The sequence below is a fragment of the Wasmannia auropunctata genome, unplaced genomic scaffold (assembly GCF_000956235.1).
Source record: "Wasmannia auropunctata unplaced genomic scaffold, wasmannia.A_1.0 LD336036.1, whole genome shotgun sequence".
Taxonomy (NCBI): Eukaryota; Metazoa; Arthropoda; class Insecta; order Hymenoptera; family Formicidae; genus Wasmannia; species Wasmannia auropunctata.
This window is the reverse complement of record NW_012026854.1, coordinates 1,211,335-1,227,004: the sequence shown is the minus strand read 5'-3', so window position 1 is coordinate 1,227,004 and position 15,670 is coordinate 1,211,335. Positions and strand designations below refer to the sequence as shown.

The 15,670-nt window shown below is 39.7% G+C and overlaps 1 protein-coding gene across 1 annotated transcript in view; it reads left to right on the top strand.

The window, feature by feature from the left end:
* Positions 1-2,022: 2,022 nt before the first annotated feature.
* LOC105452206 (protein rhomboid) overlaps positions 2,023-15,670 on the top strand; it is a 374,736-nt gene continuing 361,088 nt past the window's right edge. Inside the window, exons 1-4 of the mRNA XM_011693112.1 lie at positions 2,023-2,270; positions 6,243-6,484; positions 6,736-6,759; positions 6,838-7,002. Coding sequence (XP_011691414.1) covers positions 6,305-6,484; positions 6,736-6,759; positions 6,838-7,002 — 369 coding nt within the window. The 5' untranslated portion in view covers positions 2,023-2,270; positions 6,243-6,304. The remainder of the gene's footprint in view (positions 2,271-6,242; positions 6,485-6,735; positions 6,760-6,837; positions 7,003-15,670) is intronic.

Here is a 15,670-nt window from a genome sequence, read left to right as displayed (position 1 = left end):
AGTAAAAGTATATAAGGTCGACACCCTCATCTAATTATTACCGTTTTTTTATAATGCAGGTCATCTCCGTGCCTGTCGTACTTCACTTCTTATCAGCTGTTATGTTTTGACAGATCATATGTTAATCGTAATTATTTAGTAGATTACAGTGTATATGTTTATCGATGAGTATTATTAATAAATGTTAAGAATGAAAATATCCATTCATTCATATTATTTTAATTACTTTTATTAAATTTTTCTTCAAGAAATAAAGACATCTATATACCACGTGTCTCTCTCTCATCTGTCAATAAGCAGCTGTTATCAACGCAAACACGTGTTTTATTCCCTTCTTATCGGAAATAAAAAAAAAGGTGAATTTAATGATCTACAGTCTGCATTGTTTTATCTGCTCACTTTAGATATCGAGTTTGATGGACGGTTAGTCAAAAATTATTATAAAGACTTGCTATAAGAAAATTTTCGACTGTCTCAGGAAAAAATATATAATTATGATGCAACCGCAATTGTGTTGTTACATAAATGCAAATGATAAAATCTGTATTTTAGTTATTTGCAGAAATAGGAGAAAGTGACAGAACGTGAAGCATAACTATAATTTAAGAGGAGCATAATGTATATCACAAATTTCATATGATTTATAACAGAAATATTAATAATAAATTAAAAATACTTATATAACAAATTATTACGTGTTGTCATAATTACATGCGTATTTCAGATCATTCTGCTCAAATCGATCTCTCGACGTGCCGGATCTACACAATTACGGGAAAAGCGCGTCGCCGTCGGGGGGGGGGTCCTTTAATTAGCGTCGCGCCGGCGAGCGTAACGACGCCGGGCCGCGCGTGCACGTTCGAATCGTCGGCACGGTTGGGGTCGGACCGACGGCTCCGTTGGCGAAATGAATCGAGGGGGGCGTCGGTGGATAGCGGGGGGAGACGACGGGGATGAATCGGCGAGGGTGGCAGGACCTACAGTCAGTCGCGTGACGCGTTTTCCGCCGACAGCGTCGGACGGCGTCGTCGTGTTCGCGCCAGCGAGAGAGAGAGAGAGAGAGAGAGGAACAAGCTTCTTGTAGCGCGCTCCGGTTTCTCATTCCCGGAGAAACAGCACGCTCGCGTTTTTCGCGCCGTCACTCGAGTCAGGTGCGCGACGACGCGACCCCCTCCGACCCCCTCGCTCCCTTCGTGCGCGCTCGGCCGTAACCGGACGCGATCGGCGCCGCGCGACGCGTGGCAACCTGTATTATCGATCGCGCGCGGTCGCGCGCGTGCCGCAGTTCCGCATGTCGCGTTCAAGCTGATCGGCGAGCGTGGCGCGATAACGTGTGTATATATACGGATGATCGTGTGCGGTCGAGCGGACGGCTATATACCGATTATTTCACTCGGCGAGCCTGGCCGGAGATTTTACACGCGACGAGGCGCCGGCGCGTCGGACGCGGCCGAAACGGATCTGTCTTGTTGTTCGTGGAGAGATATTACCGCGCCGCGGCGCGGCGCCGCGCGTGTCCGTATCCCGGCGATACGTCCCGACTGCGTCGCCGCGAGTGCCACGCGTGATTTGAACGAGACGATGCCTGCAATTATACTGTGATCGCTACTCGCTCGAGGATATGTAGTTTCATGCAGCAACGATCGAACGCCGTGGATGCAATCGACGAAGCTATATATTGAGGTGACGAGTCCGCGTGCTCGCTAATTTTAGCTGAAATATTTTCCGTTTATATAATTCCTGCTTCGAAAATAAAACATTGCAGCAGGTACTTAAAGCATACCTTCGCGAAATAACCTCAAAATGTCGTCGTCGGGATACACGAATATTTAATGTAAAAGCTGTGTAGACCAGGTGGAGAATATCGAGAACCGATAAGCGAGCCTAATTTGGCCTACGTTTCAATATTTAATATCACGTGATCACCGGCGGCAGCATCTCGAACGGCGTCACGTGACTTCAGTCGACAAAGTACGAATCGTCGCGTGCCGGCCGGCCGTCCGACGCGACGTCCGTTTTTTACTCCCGTTTTTCGCGGCTCCCAATTCGGTGCACGGTTTTCGCGCGCGTGTCGCACCGGACGTCGGGCTCGTCGCAAGTTCCGCATCCCGGACTTCGCGGAACTCGGCCCGTCGCGACCTCGACAATGCGCCGCCAGCGGGACGCGAGGTTATGACGCTGCGCTCGAGGATGATGCACCTCGTGGCGCCTGTTCGTTTCTGGATTATCTCGTCAGCGGCGGACGACGTCCTCCACCGGTCTTGCGAAAGGTGAGACGCTCGAATTGTGTAATTACTTGGCGATTGTGTTTTGCATGGACGATGTTCAAAACTTATAACGTATACATTTTCGGACGGAGCGGGTATTTGATCGCTCCGAGCGAGATTAATAACGTCACATGCTATATCCTCGTCCAATCAGAAATCTAAAATGAAGCATGTGTGCGTCATTAATCGCTCTCGGAGCGATCAAACCCGCTCCGTCCGATGACGCTATTAGATGTAATTTCGGTAGCTCGCGTTTTCGCTAGCGATGACGTAATCACGCGTAAGTCGTCTCTACGGCTGCGTTCGGTTTGCCGCTTACAGCGCTTGCAAGCATCGTTTGTCCTTGTTTAATATTTGACGAACAACAAGGATGAAGTGACGCTGTGAGCGCTGTAAGCGCCAAAGCAAACGCAGCCTACGTTTTATTAATTCCATATTCTCCATAAAGTGGAGATGCAAGTGCGTGTGCGTAAGATGCATTTTCCCGGAAAAAACGTTATAAATAGGAAGTATTGTTTTGAACAAAAATTTGAAAGTACAACTCGATTAACAATACTTAGTGTGGTTAGAGTTCAAGTATTTTGTAAAATTATTTGTAAATTTAAAAAAAAATGCATTCTTTTTAAAGCAGTTTCTTTACACACAGTGTTCTTTCATTTAATCAATTATTTTAATTATATTTATAATGATCTGGTATTTTATTCGAGATGATAAATGAAAATTTTTTCAGAATCCTTCGATTGAAAATTTATTTTCTCTCTCTTTCTCTCTCATACACGCATGCATACACACGTACGCACACGCCACAAAATTTGCATCTTTATTTGTATTCCGGCTTTATTTGATTTATTCACTTTTGCTTACTACAGACGGCACAGACGCAGCTGAAATATTTTATAAAACGAAATAATTTTATGAAACATTTGTAGATTAAAGCTGACAAGTTTATTAAAAAATATTAAATTTGGATGCTGTATTTTTTAATGCGAGTAAAAATTCGAAAGTATTATATTATTTTTCGGAACACTTCTAACAACGCTAACAACGAACATTAATTAAATAAATATTGATTAAATAGCTATAGCTAGAAACAATAGATTAAATAGTACCTCGAAACAATTGTAATTAAAAAATGCAAAATAGTATGAGAGAGAAAGAGAGAGAAAATAAATTTTCAATCAAAAGATTCTGAAAAAAATTTTATTTATCATCTTGAATAAAATACCAGATCATTAATAAATATAATTAAAATAATTGATTAAATAAAAGGACATTATGTGCAAAGAAACTGCTTAAAAAAAAGACTTTTTAAGGAATTTACATATAATGCAAGAAAATACTATAAATTAATATCGATATAAATTAATATCGATATTTCTAAAGTAAGAAAATGCACTTATTTAATTTAAGCATTGTTGAACGAATTTTTACAAGGAAAATTATTTTACTTTTCTGTGTGCTTATTCTTTCACGTTAGAATACGGTATCGAATATATTCTACCTGCATGTACATGGAATACAGGCGTGCACTTGTATGGATTCCACCACATATTGACCTGTACGCGGATCAGTACGCTCAGTAACATGGCATGACTACTTGCGATGCCGTGTCTATCCGAAGCTGACTTTTGACGCGTACAAATCTTACAAGCGTCACGGATCAGCGTCGGACGGTAATGCAACTCCACGGTAGGGTGGGCCGTAAAGAGATACGTCTGCATCGGAAGGGGAGCGAGTCGAGGTATCCCTGCATTTCGAGTAGAATAAATAATCTGTACGGAACACTCGGGACGAATGAAAAATTATCCCAAATCAGTAATTTTAGAAATTTATCATTAATAGAAAATTATCCTGTTAATAACGTACACATATGTAATTAAAAAATCAATGAAAAAGAAATCATATTTTATGTCGAGTGTTTTAGTATATCTTCTTGGCTAATAAAAAAATATTCTCATTCATTTCGTAAAGAATAAAATTTCATGATCGATATCGATATATATTTCTCTCTCGAAACTGCGTGTCACATTTTATATCTCAAAACTCCGAAGCATCAATTTGGAGTTTTTTTCCAAGCTGCTGCTTCGTGGAATCAAGGTTGATGACCTTGCACTCGTCTCGAACTAACAGCCCTCGAGTTTTGTACGCACGTCTACGAGACATCGCGGCACGAAGAGAGCCAGATAGGGGGAGAAGAGAGCGTGTGTTGGGGATGCGGGTGGTTTTGCGGGGGTCGAGACGATTCCGTGGGGTAACCCGCGCGTTGACGCTCGCCCGAAATGGAGGGTGGCTCGCGAGGGGGCATCGAAAGAAGAGTGCGTGATGGGGTGAAATAGGAAAAGAGAGAGGAAGGTAGAAGAAGAGAGATCGATGGATAATGTTTGGGATGCACTATAGTTACGGTTTCGTGACGATTGAACTCCGCGGTGTTTCGAGTAACGGTAGATTGTATAGATTGTATAGAATGTCCGGCAATTATTTTCAAATAAGAGATGTTATGAAGAAAAATGTGCTATAATAAGAGTAAATTATATAATGTTTTATAATGAGAGTAAATGGTATAATGATATAATCATTTTACTCATCACATCGCTATTTTGATCTGATTTAATTTTCTCTTAACGTCTTATTTTAACACGCTAGTTAAAGTACTGAATAATACGTGCCATTTATAATTTGAGGATTTGTAATCTGATAAATTTGTGTAACCTGATTAATTTTAAGTCTGGCGTTAAAATTAACTGCAAAGTAATTTTACACTTTTGCAATATGATCTTTCTCTGATAATAATTCAATTAATGTAATCAATTAATTTGATGAAAATTTGACATCTTGAAGGCTCAGAATATAGTTTTTGAATTATTCTATCGAATGTTATTTCGACTCGAATTCATGATTTTCTCAATTAATAGAAATAGAAAAGTTATCAGCTCATGCGACGAGAACGAGAATTTAATACTTCGTATTTCTTCAGACTTTTTATTTTTGTATTTAATTGGCAGTATGTTTTTAGAATGTATTAAGAATTCTAGAATCCTTAGAAATTTCCTTAGAAAAAAAAACCAGAAATATCGTTTATTATAAATCTAAAATTCTATAATGCGAATGAGGAAAATTTTAGATGCTTGACAAAGGCAAATGGGGGTTGTTCCCTGAGAACGTTGCCTAACTTAAGATATTTTGGACACGTTAGGACGCGTCCTAAACACGCGTGTGCATTTATGCTACGGCATGCGTCCCATGTGCACAGTGCACGCACGATAGATGGCACGTTCCCAGATCCATCGACGCATTGCCATGGAAACGGCACCGCCGCTGTACGAACACGCTCTGGTGCCATATCGTCACGTTGCGCCGCTTTAGAACGGCAGGCTAGTTTCAAGGGCACTGCTCTATCGCGCCTTAAGGAGTGCAAGAACGATCAATATCCTCTTGCACCCTTATTTCCATCGGCTCCCCCCTCAGCCTGCTGAATATCTTCTCACGTCGGCAATCGCGTTTGTAACCGATTACGTTATTCCCCGAGTTGATCCGGAAGATATATTAGGCGTGCACGCATTTATTTATCTACCATCCGCACATTTTTTAAAGAGAAAATTGTAAATTTTCTCATAGCTTTTATTCGCTTTTACATCACTATATAAATGTCACGATTGTGCATGAGAATAACGAGTTAATAAAATTCCGTAAATTCTCAAAGTAAAAATATTCTATGCCGGTGCAATGTAATGTAATGTAATTAAAAAGAAAAAGAATGATTCGAATATTCTTGAAAATTCCTCGCGAAATAATCGTCAGGATTGCGAAGTGCAATGAGATCGCGTGCGCGGCTAAAAGCCAATAGTTATGCTTGAAACTACTCCGTTCGAACAACAATGCAGAAAATGTCGGGGGTGATATTTATGCGGCGTCAACACGAAATCGATCGCTTTAAAAGTGGCACAGTTTAACATGCAGCCCCCCTTTGTATTTCAGGAAGCACGCGGAAGAGGGAGGAATGAGGAGATTCACCCGGTGACCTCGTGCCGCGCGCGGTAATGCTACTGGCAAACGGTGCCTCCATACCGACCATCGCCGGCGCTGTCGAGGAGGAGGAGGAATATGCACGCAGCGAGGCGAACAGCGTGCATTACGATGGATACGTCACTGATCATACCGATCTGGCCTCGGAGGTCGATATCGACGAGTCCGAGTACAGGCGGGAGTTGCTTAATGACGTGAGTCATTATCGAAATCGCTAGACGCCATCAGAAATAAATCGTTTAAATATTAAAATTATTTGTCATTTTCTCCGTATCATTTATTATATGAATTCATTTTATTTTGAGATTCTTTCGAGACACATATAAATAGATTTTCCATTAAGGTATTGACAGATAAATAATTTTGCTCACACGCGAGGCGTCTTTTTTCAACTAATCTTGATGAATGTGATGATTAACATGAATTTGTTTCTATTGCATTACAGAAATGGCGAATGCTCTTCGACAAGGTGTGTATAATAGCACTGCTCGAAGTTTATCCGTTTTCGGTGGACCAGATCTAGATTCGATTTGGCCATTGTTTCCAGTTTGATCCGGAGGGTTTTGGAGAGATACCGCTGGAGGACTTTCTGACAGCCTTGAGAAGCCCCGAATGGAAGGCGGAGATACCGACGAACAAACGTGACATACTTCTAACCAGGGCGAAAGAGTCGCGTGTTGAGGCAGTGACTTTCCAGGACTTCGTCAATGTGGTGAGTTTGTAACTCTATTATTGCTCCTTATTAAGGAGAGTACGGTGCGACATAATTCCAATATCGCACGAACGTAAAAACAATATAGACTTATTAACGCTTGCCGTAAACTGAAAACCCATTAGATTTTCAATTAAACTGTTTATCAATATTTTTATAAAGTTTTCATTTAGATCAAATTAAAAAAAAAACACTTAAAATCCTTATTTCTGTGATTATTTAATGGCTCAATATATAATAAGTTAGTAGTATAAAATACATTTATTTTTATTCTGATATTGAGAGAAAATTTAACTGACAATATAATATTATATCAATTTTTGCTCTTTTATAAAACCACATTTGTTTTATAAAAATTTTAACATTACCGGATATTTGATTTGCGTACGGATGGCAAGATTTCCGGCAAATGTGCTATGTAAAAGCGGATGGTTCTGCAGTATGCTGTCCTCTCGACAGTGAAACGCTCGCTCGATAGGGAAGGACGATATAAAATCATTCGTTTAAACGTAAAAAGATCTTTTTTTACACGGTTTACTAGCACGCTTTTTTTTAGTTAGGTTTGGAAACAGAAAATTTAAATTACATTAACATTAATATCAAATGTTTCGATACAACAGTGGCTTATATGTATATATGTGACAGGGACTTCATTTATCTTTCGTCAGTTTAACAGGGATCTATTTTGCATTACGTAGATATAAATATAGATAATATAATGATTTTAACATATTTTTTACCTTCAATTTGTCCAAAAAAGATAATACATATAAGCAAAATAAAATAAAGCAGCAGAAATTTTTTGAAATATATAATAAACGTATCTAATTATAATATTTACTTTACATAACATATAAATTTTATGAAAAATAAAAAGTAAAATAAAATAAAAATAATTTTATTTTTATTTTGAAATTTTTATTGATTGCTAAAGAAAAAATGTTTTAAAATACATTAAAAATACTTTGTTTCGAGTAACATCATCTTATGGTCAATATAAGTTTGTTCTAGATGGAGTCACTTTCAAGATTTGAAAGTAATTCTTATTTGTACAACTGAAATAAGATTATTCCATTAATTAATTCTTTTCACTTATAAAATTATTAAAGAAAGTTATACATTTTGTGAGATGTTTAATATTTTATATTTTTAATTATAAAATATCGAATCATTTTTGCATAATTATACAATTATTATCATTGGTATTTTTTAATGTAAAATAATGAAAAAATTAGTCAATGACTTTCTCTGTTAATTATCTCCACCAATATCTGTCACATGCATTTTAAGCGATACTATAATGATGAAAAAAGATATGCATTTATATAATATATACTTTAATATATACTATAATGTGTTTTTATATAATATTTTTATATAAATCAATTTTTCCTTAAGTTAATTGAAACAAGAATATGAGACATTATTTTTATGCTAAAAGAAAATTCGAATGTCTCTATTTCGATGAACTCATCGATCATCTTATTTTAACATTTCTATATATGGATTGTATAGATTGTATAATGGCAAATGATTCATATAAAGAAATAGTGTAGGATCATTTAAAAGAAAATGAAGATAACTTTAAAATCTAGAAAGTAACTTTAGTTACAACAAAATTATATTTGAATGTAATATATATGTTGCTTCAAAGCATAACAGTTTCGACTTGACACATTTTTTTTAATAACCACTAATCTTGAAGATATTTTAAAAATCGAGTAGAATTATTGCTTTATTCGTACTTTTATGGAATTTAAATATGTGTGTGGATAGAGATAAAATCAGCGTCCGACATATTTGACACACACATGTGTCTCTTTATACATTCCTCTCTGCTTTGTGCATGCTAGTTATGCCGCATATGTTTCGCTCGAGAATCGAGACGGGAAATTTGCAACACAATGTAATCTGCTTAAGAGACCGCGACGGAATTTACTTTGGAGCACGCTCGATTTTCATCGGTTTCTCATCCGGCAAAAGCCGGATCGCGACCGTGGATCGACGGTCGACGAAGAAGGTTTACGGTAGTTAAATGGTGTTATTCTAACCGCCGCCGGAATGTCTCATTGTCCGTCTATTTGTCAACCTGAAAAATGCGGGCTTCGGCCCGGATTTCACTGATCCTACCAAACGACAATGACCGCGGGCAAGAGGAAACGCGCGGCTAGAAACTGACAGATAAATATCGGCACAATGATAATCTCAACGTTTAGAGGCACAGCGCGCCGACGGGTCGGCTTTTGTTCGCGCTTAAACTCGCTGACAAGTTTTTGGTGGTTTTCTACACGAGCTCCCTTTCGCTCGTGATCCCGGGAAGATAAACGGGTCTGACGTTGAGAGGCGGAAAATTGTCCGTGCACATATCGAAGCGATCCCGAAGCGCGAGCTAAACGACGCGTAAGGAGAGTCTTGACGAGACTCGGCAAAATCAACCGTGAGATTCTTTTTTTGTCATTAACTACGCAACGAGAATAATGTCACTGCAGTCCTCTTGTGAATCATATCTGATCCCCGTGTAATTTTAATAAGATTGCACAAGGACCTTCGGTCTCTCTCGCCGCCTTAACGAACAAATGTGGCGTAAGCCGTCTTTCGGAAATTGGCTCAGGGCTAGTCTTCCGTGAGAATTTACAAGAAAGCAGTATTCTATAGAACTTCCTATGGGACCGTCGTTCCATTTGAAATTCTTATTGTAAATTAGAAAACGCCATACACAGTGAATTTTGGCAAGCAGTCAACAATGAATACTCAATTTATCGCGAATGTGAATCGAGAAGCGAATTAAGTGAATAAAATTCTTTGAAAAGAATTTAATAGCTAGTTAGACAATATAGATCTAATCGTTATCACGATTTTTTATGTACTCTGACCAACTCGGGAGGGAAGTGCAACCTTCTTTCGTGACTTAAAGACACTCGATTTATATTATGATTTAAACAAGCTATTTCAAGTATCTTTTTCTACTTCTAGTTTTACAGCTCTTTATGTTCGTCCTAATATAAGACAAATATTAGTGATTTAAAAATGATTTAATTAACGCGGAATCCGAATTAAACATCCATATATATTGTTTATATAAATATATACTTAGAAATGTTATAATCTTCACATGAAAGATATTGAAATTCTCCTCTTTTCCAAACAAGAAAAAAATATTTACATTGAAAACCCTTCTACGTATTCTCACGCCCATCATTACTATTTATATATACCACGGAATCGAGAGGGGCCTTTTTCGTCATAGGCTAATCCGATTTATGTGGCGTACTATAGCGTTTCGGTGGCGTACCTGCTTTATGTTGACAAAATTCATTTGAGGATTATCGACTGATCCTTGCTTTGTAAATATCTTGATCCAAAAAGGAGACCATTAGAATTTTTCTCACACTATCTTATCCCAAAAGTATTTATAATATTAATATTCATTCCTCAATTATTTTGAATAAAGCATATTTTTGCATATATTTGTAAGTGAAATTGAATTACCAATGAACAAAATTTATTCCGTCGTGATAAAATAACTATTAGAACAAGCATAATTTAATAGAAGATTAATATATGACATATTAATATTATAAGAAATATAATTGGGAGAAATAATTCTATAATACTTAATAGCCATGTTATTATCCGCGTCATTTTGATGTCTACCGCTGGCTACATTTTTAAACGTTACATTATCATGATTTTTCCATAAGATTTCCACATTTATTAGTATACATATTTTTTTCCAATCTTTTGAGATTTCAAATTTAAATATATATACTTTAATAGCTCGCGTGTTGTCAGCCGCAGAAATCTTTGCTTCATTTTGCCGCGGGATGTAATATACTATAATAGGATTATACCTGCAGGTGGCTGAAGGCAGTAGCAATTATTCAGAAGCGAGAAATCGCAAGTATTCTCGGTACGCTGCTATAATTTATGGTTGGCGTTGCCAAATGGCGGCAACTAGGATTTCCTTGCATACACCGCATATTGCATTGTATGCTTATTCTGCACGATCACATGATAATTCCATTTATCATTAAGAAAATATGAAAATTAAAATGTCTAAGAAGCGTACTTTTATGTCAATAATTACGGCAAAGTTATGACGAGTAGTACCAACATGCAAATTCATATTCGAAATTCATATTCGAAAAGTTGGAATTTGAATTTCGAAAGTATATTAAGTATAAATACAAGTATCAAAAATCATTTTGTTAGAAAGAAACTGTGATATTGTATTCTACTGTATGGTAAAGTATTATACTGTAAGGGATCAAAGAATGAATAGTTCATTAGTAATGAGATACATAATATTCGCTTGATGTCGATTTTGATCATTATTACTGGTTATCTTTAATTACTTTTTACACTGCGAAGCTTTCGATTGTTTTATTTTTCGATGATCCTTCTTTGGTGGGTCATTTTCACGTGCACGTTGGCACGGTTTGTCGCAATCTCTCGATTTTTAACGATCGGCATCGGTCGATTTCCCAGCGGGCGGCTTGTTCAACACGCGATAAGATCGAATTATCCCGCGGTGCACCCACCGCCCCGTTTCGCCCGTTAAGTGCACGGCCATTTGAACTTTAGCTCGTACTTTGGGTGCGCATACACGAAGGCGGAATTCCCGAGGAGCGAAAGAGAAACACGGCCGATGGGAGGAGGATTCGTGCCGAAGCTGCGATTAGCAATTAGTCCGGACGGAGGTGGTCACTCCGTGTTTGCACAGCGCGGAACCGTTAATTAGCGAGAGAGATGGAGAGAAGGGCACGGTTAGCGAAGAAACGGACTTCGGCCGCGGGGGAGGGGGGAGGAGGAAGGCTAGGGCGCGATAGAGGCAGAGGACGCTCTGTCGGCGCTTAGGTGGCCTTTGCCAGAGTTTCGGCAAGTCGTTGATTCCCGTACGATCGCGGTGGTCCTTCGTCTCTTTCTCTTCCTTTTCTTCCCTTTTTTCTTTCTCATGTCTTCTCTCCACCAACCCCCTACTCTGTGAGGTAATTTTTTCCTCGCTCCCCGCGCGTCACCGCCACCGGCCCGCCGCCCTTTTGCTCTTCCCGGATATCAATTATGTCCCCGTGGGCCGCACGTTGCGACGGTGGACCCACCGGTGTGTGTCTCTCACCTCCGTGAAGCGGGGCCCCGGTGCTCGCCTCGTTATCCCTCGCCGTGGGCGTCGAAATCCCTGTGTAAGGTCTCTCAGGAGCTACAAAGTGCAATTTAAGAAAATCCTCTTCTCTCTCGTCTCTCGTGCGATCTCGTTACACCCTCCCTCGCCTCGTTTCTCCCTCGCTCGTTCACTCGTTCTAACGATAAATCGCGTAGCAGTCGGTATCCTTCAACGCTTTCAGCGACTTTTCGATTCTTTTCCGAGCCGCTCAGCTGTTAACGCAACGAGCTGCAGTTGAATTGAAATCTTCGCGACGGTGGGAATGTAAGAATATTGCGTTTGCGCTTTAAACGAAACACCGTGCGGAATATTCACCCGAATTTAATGATATTAGTTCTTCTGCCGCTGCGCGTACTTTCGTTTGATGTATAAAATATCCCGCTTGCAGTATTCTCACGCGTTACGTTTTTGATCTACGTATATGTAGCACGAGGACACATATACTCGCGATATTTTCTCGTTAGTAGTAGTGAAAGGCAAAGACTGTCCTTTCGCTCGTCTCTTTGTTCCATTTTCTCCGCTATCGTACAAAAGGACGAAGTATTCCGCGCGCGCGAGGCGGACCGACCTACGACCCCATTATACACGGACCTCAGACGGGACGCGCGTGATTCATAATATTAGATTTGAGTCGAGACCGAATAAACGCCACGTAGAGGGGCCTTATATACATGAGTGTCCTGTTGGAATAAGCGCAAGGGGCGTCACGTTGGCGGCGAATGCAACAACGTTGCGGACGACGCCACCGAAGACGACGACGACGACGACGACGGAGACGCCATCAGGAACCCCGCAGCCACCCACACCCACACGTCGGCCCCTTAAATCTCCATTCTCAGGCGCGCCTCGATCCCTTTGAGCCTCCTCTATGCCCTCTGACAACGACACCGGGATCCTTCGTCCTGCACGCATGTAAATACTCAGTTCTATCTGAAGGTAATTTAAGCGACGACTATCTTCCGTTATTCTTGCATTAATATGCACTATAAATGTATATAAAGACGTCGTATTGATTTAAAAATGCAGCCTTTGGAAAACTTAATCGTGTACTTTGAGTTTCTTTTTCTCTGCGCTATTCGTAGCTCGCAGATTGCGAAGTTATACGCATTACAATATGCTTTCGTAATAATTTTCAGCAAGTTTCATTAGATTATCGCGTTTTATTAGATTATTTATTAGATTAATTTAATAAATTATATGTAATATAATCTATATATATAAAATAATAAATTATATATATATATAATAAATTATATATGTATATATATAATTAATTAGATTAATCTAATTTATTAGATTATCGCGTTCCAAGTCAAAAGATATTGATAATGTACGTCGAAGAGACACGTATGAAACATCTTTAAATATAGAGAGTTGAATATTTTAACATACATGAATCTTTTATTGCTGTTTATATTCTCACGTGAAGTCAGCACTCGATTTAACGACAGACTCATTAACTTCATCGCGCACCAAGTCGCGCATCGCGTCCGGGACGATATCTCATGATTGTTACGACTGTAGAAGTAGATTTGTCACTCGAAGCTAATTGTCCGGTAGAGTCTCATGGTTACTCAGCCGCCGTGTATTGGTGCACCAGAGCGGTAACGACAAGGTTCCCCTATTAGGGGCAATTGGCTCACACCGTCCCGTTAAAAGCATTCTTAAATATGCGAGCTTATCTATGCGGATCGACGGCGCATCGTGGTCAACGACTCCGTTCGCATACCTTCCCTCCTCCGGCGTGCCGGGACGATCGACGATGATGTCCTTACCAGGCTTCCCAGGCGACGGTGTCCCGTCTTCGGGGAACATTCGTTTCGTACGTAGCCGCGCGGCGTAACATCGTCAAGGATCGTGGAATTGAGAAGGAGACCGTATCCCACCGCCGTCATTACGTCTCCTCGTTGGCGCGGCCTATCGAGTCGCCTGATCTCGCTCGACCACACTTCATCCCGCTCGACCTAAAAGTCTAAACGGCTTCTAATTAGGGGGACAGTTCGAAACAAAACATGCCCAATCTCGGCAACACTTGAGATAAGTTACACGGGTCCGACGAGTCGCATACCACCTCGAGTATATCGACGCGGACGTGCTACGATCCTTCCGCTTCTCTTTTTGCGGTCCGGCCGATATCGATTTTGTTGTGCCACATCGTTGTTGTCCGATATCCCGCGTCGCGTTCCTCACCCGACCCGAAAATATTGCCCGCGTCTCGTACCTTTCACGCGTCCTTTCGTCTCAACAATTTATACGTCGTCGCGCGTATTTATCGTAACTCAGAGAGAAGGAATTCCTCAGCTTTAATTACGCGCTTCGTACTTGATGGATCGGAGCCAAGCTCGCTCGTTGGAAATTATTATTCTTCGTGTACCTGAGTTCGTCGATATTTCTGCGTGTGCAGAACGCATTGTGCACGGTAGATTAATTAGCGCTTCTCGGAAGGGTATTTTACGACTGACAAGCCAGACGTGCGCCGCTGGCATATTATCTGTCTCTTGATCCCGCAACACGATGCTTCTCGAGAAATAATTTGCAAGGTAGACAAGTCGCTTGCTTAATTATTATCGCATGTATCGGCCACTTGCCTTGTGCGCTGCCAACCAAGATAAATCGAGGGTACTCGCTGCTTCGAGACCTTTTTATTTCCTTTACGAGACACATCGTTTATACGTTAGCAAGAATGTAGATAGAAAGACTTGTTTGTATAATCCAAATATCCAAATATCCCCTTTGGAACAATATTTGAAGCGGATTATTCAAATAGCTACAATTAGCTGTTAGTACAGTAGTTCTGCAGTAACAAATGTTGCATTCAGAAATTGAAATATATCGTTATGAGAATCTATTTCTAAAATGACCAAACCGTAAAGTTTATACAGTTCTAAAATTTTATTGATATAAACAATGCAAAAATAATGAAAAGTCTCATCAATTTCTTTCTTAACTAAGAATTAATTTTTATCGTGTACGATATAGTTTCAGGAAATAATTTTTCTCAGTAACACCAAACGGCTGTTATAATGTTAATAAAGTGTGACGTTGATTGTACAAGTTAATCGCATCACATAATATTAAGTTAGCGTCTCAATCGGGTATCAGAAATTTTTATTTGACTCGAAAGATGAATGCCTGGCATTCTAGGGTGTGCTGCCACCTGTTGGGTGGTTGTAGATGCCGTGGGTTGCACGGTGTCGCCAACTGACGAAGGGTAGGAAAGATTACTCGAGATGTAGGTTCCCTTTTTTCACAGCTTTTCGCTCAACCCTGATCTTATGACCTCACCGCCTCGTACAGGATGCCACAGGTGCTTGACTGCTATAACTAGTAAACTTTTTTGTACTCCGGATTACTCACGAGTACATTTTACTTTTTAGATGTTTACACTGCTGGAAAAATAAATAAATTCAAAGTTTTCGGATTTATTTAAAATCTCGCGTTTCTTTCATATTTAAACATGATGAAATCAATAGCTGAACTACTTGTTATCTAACTATAATCAAATGA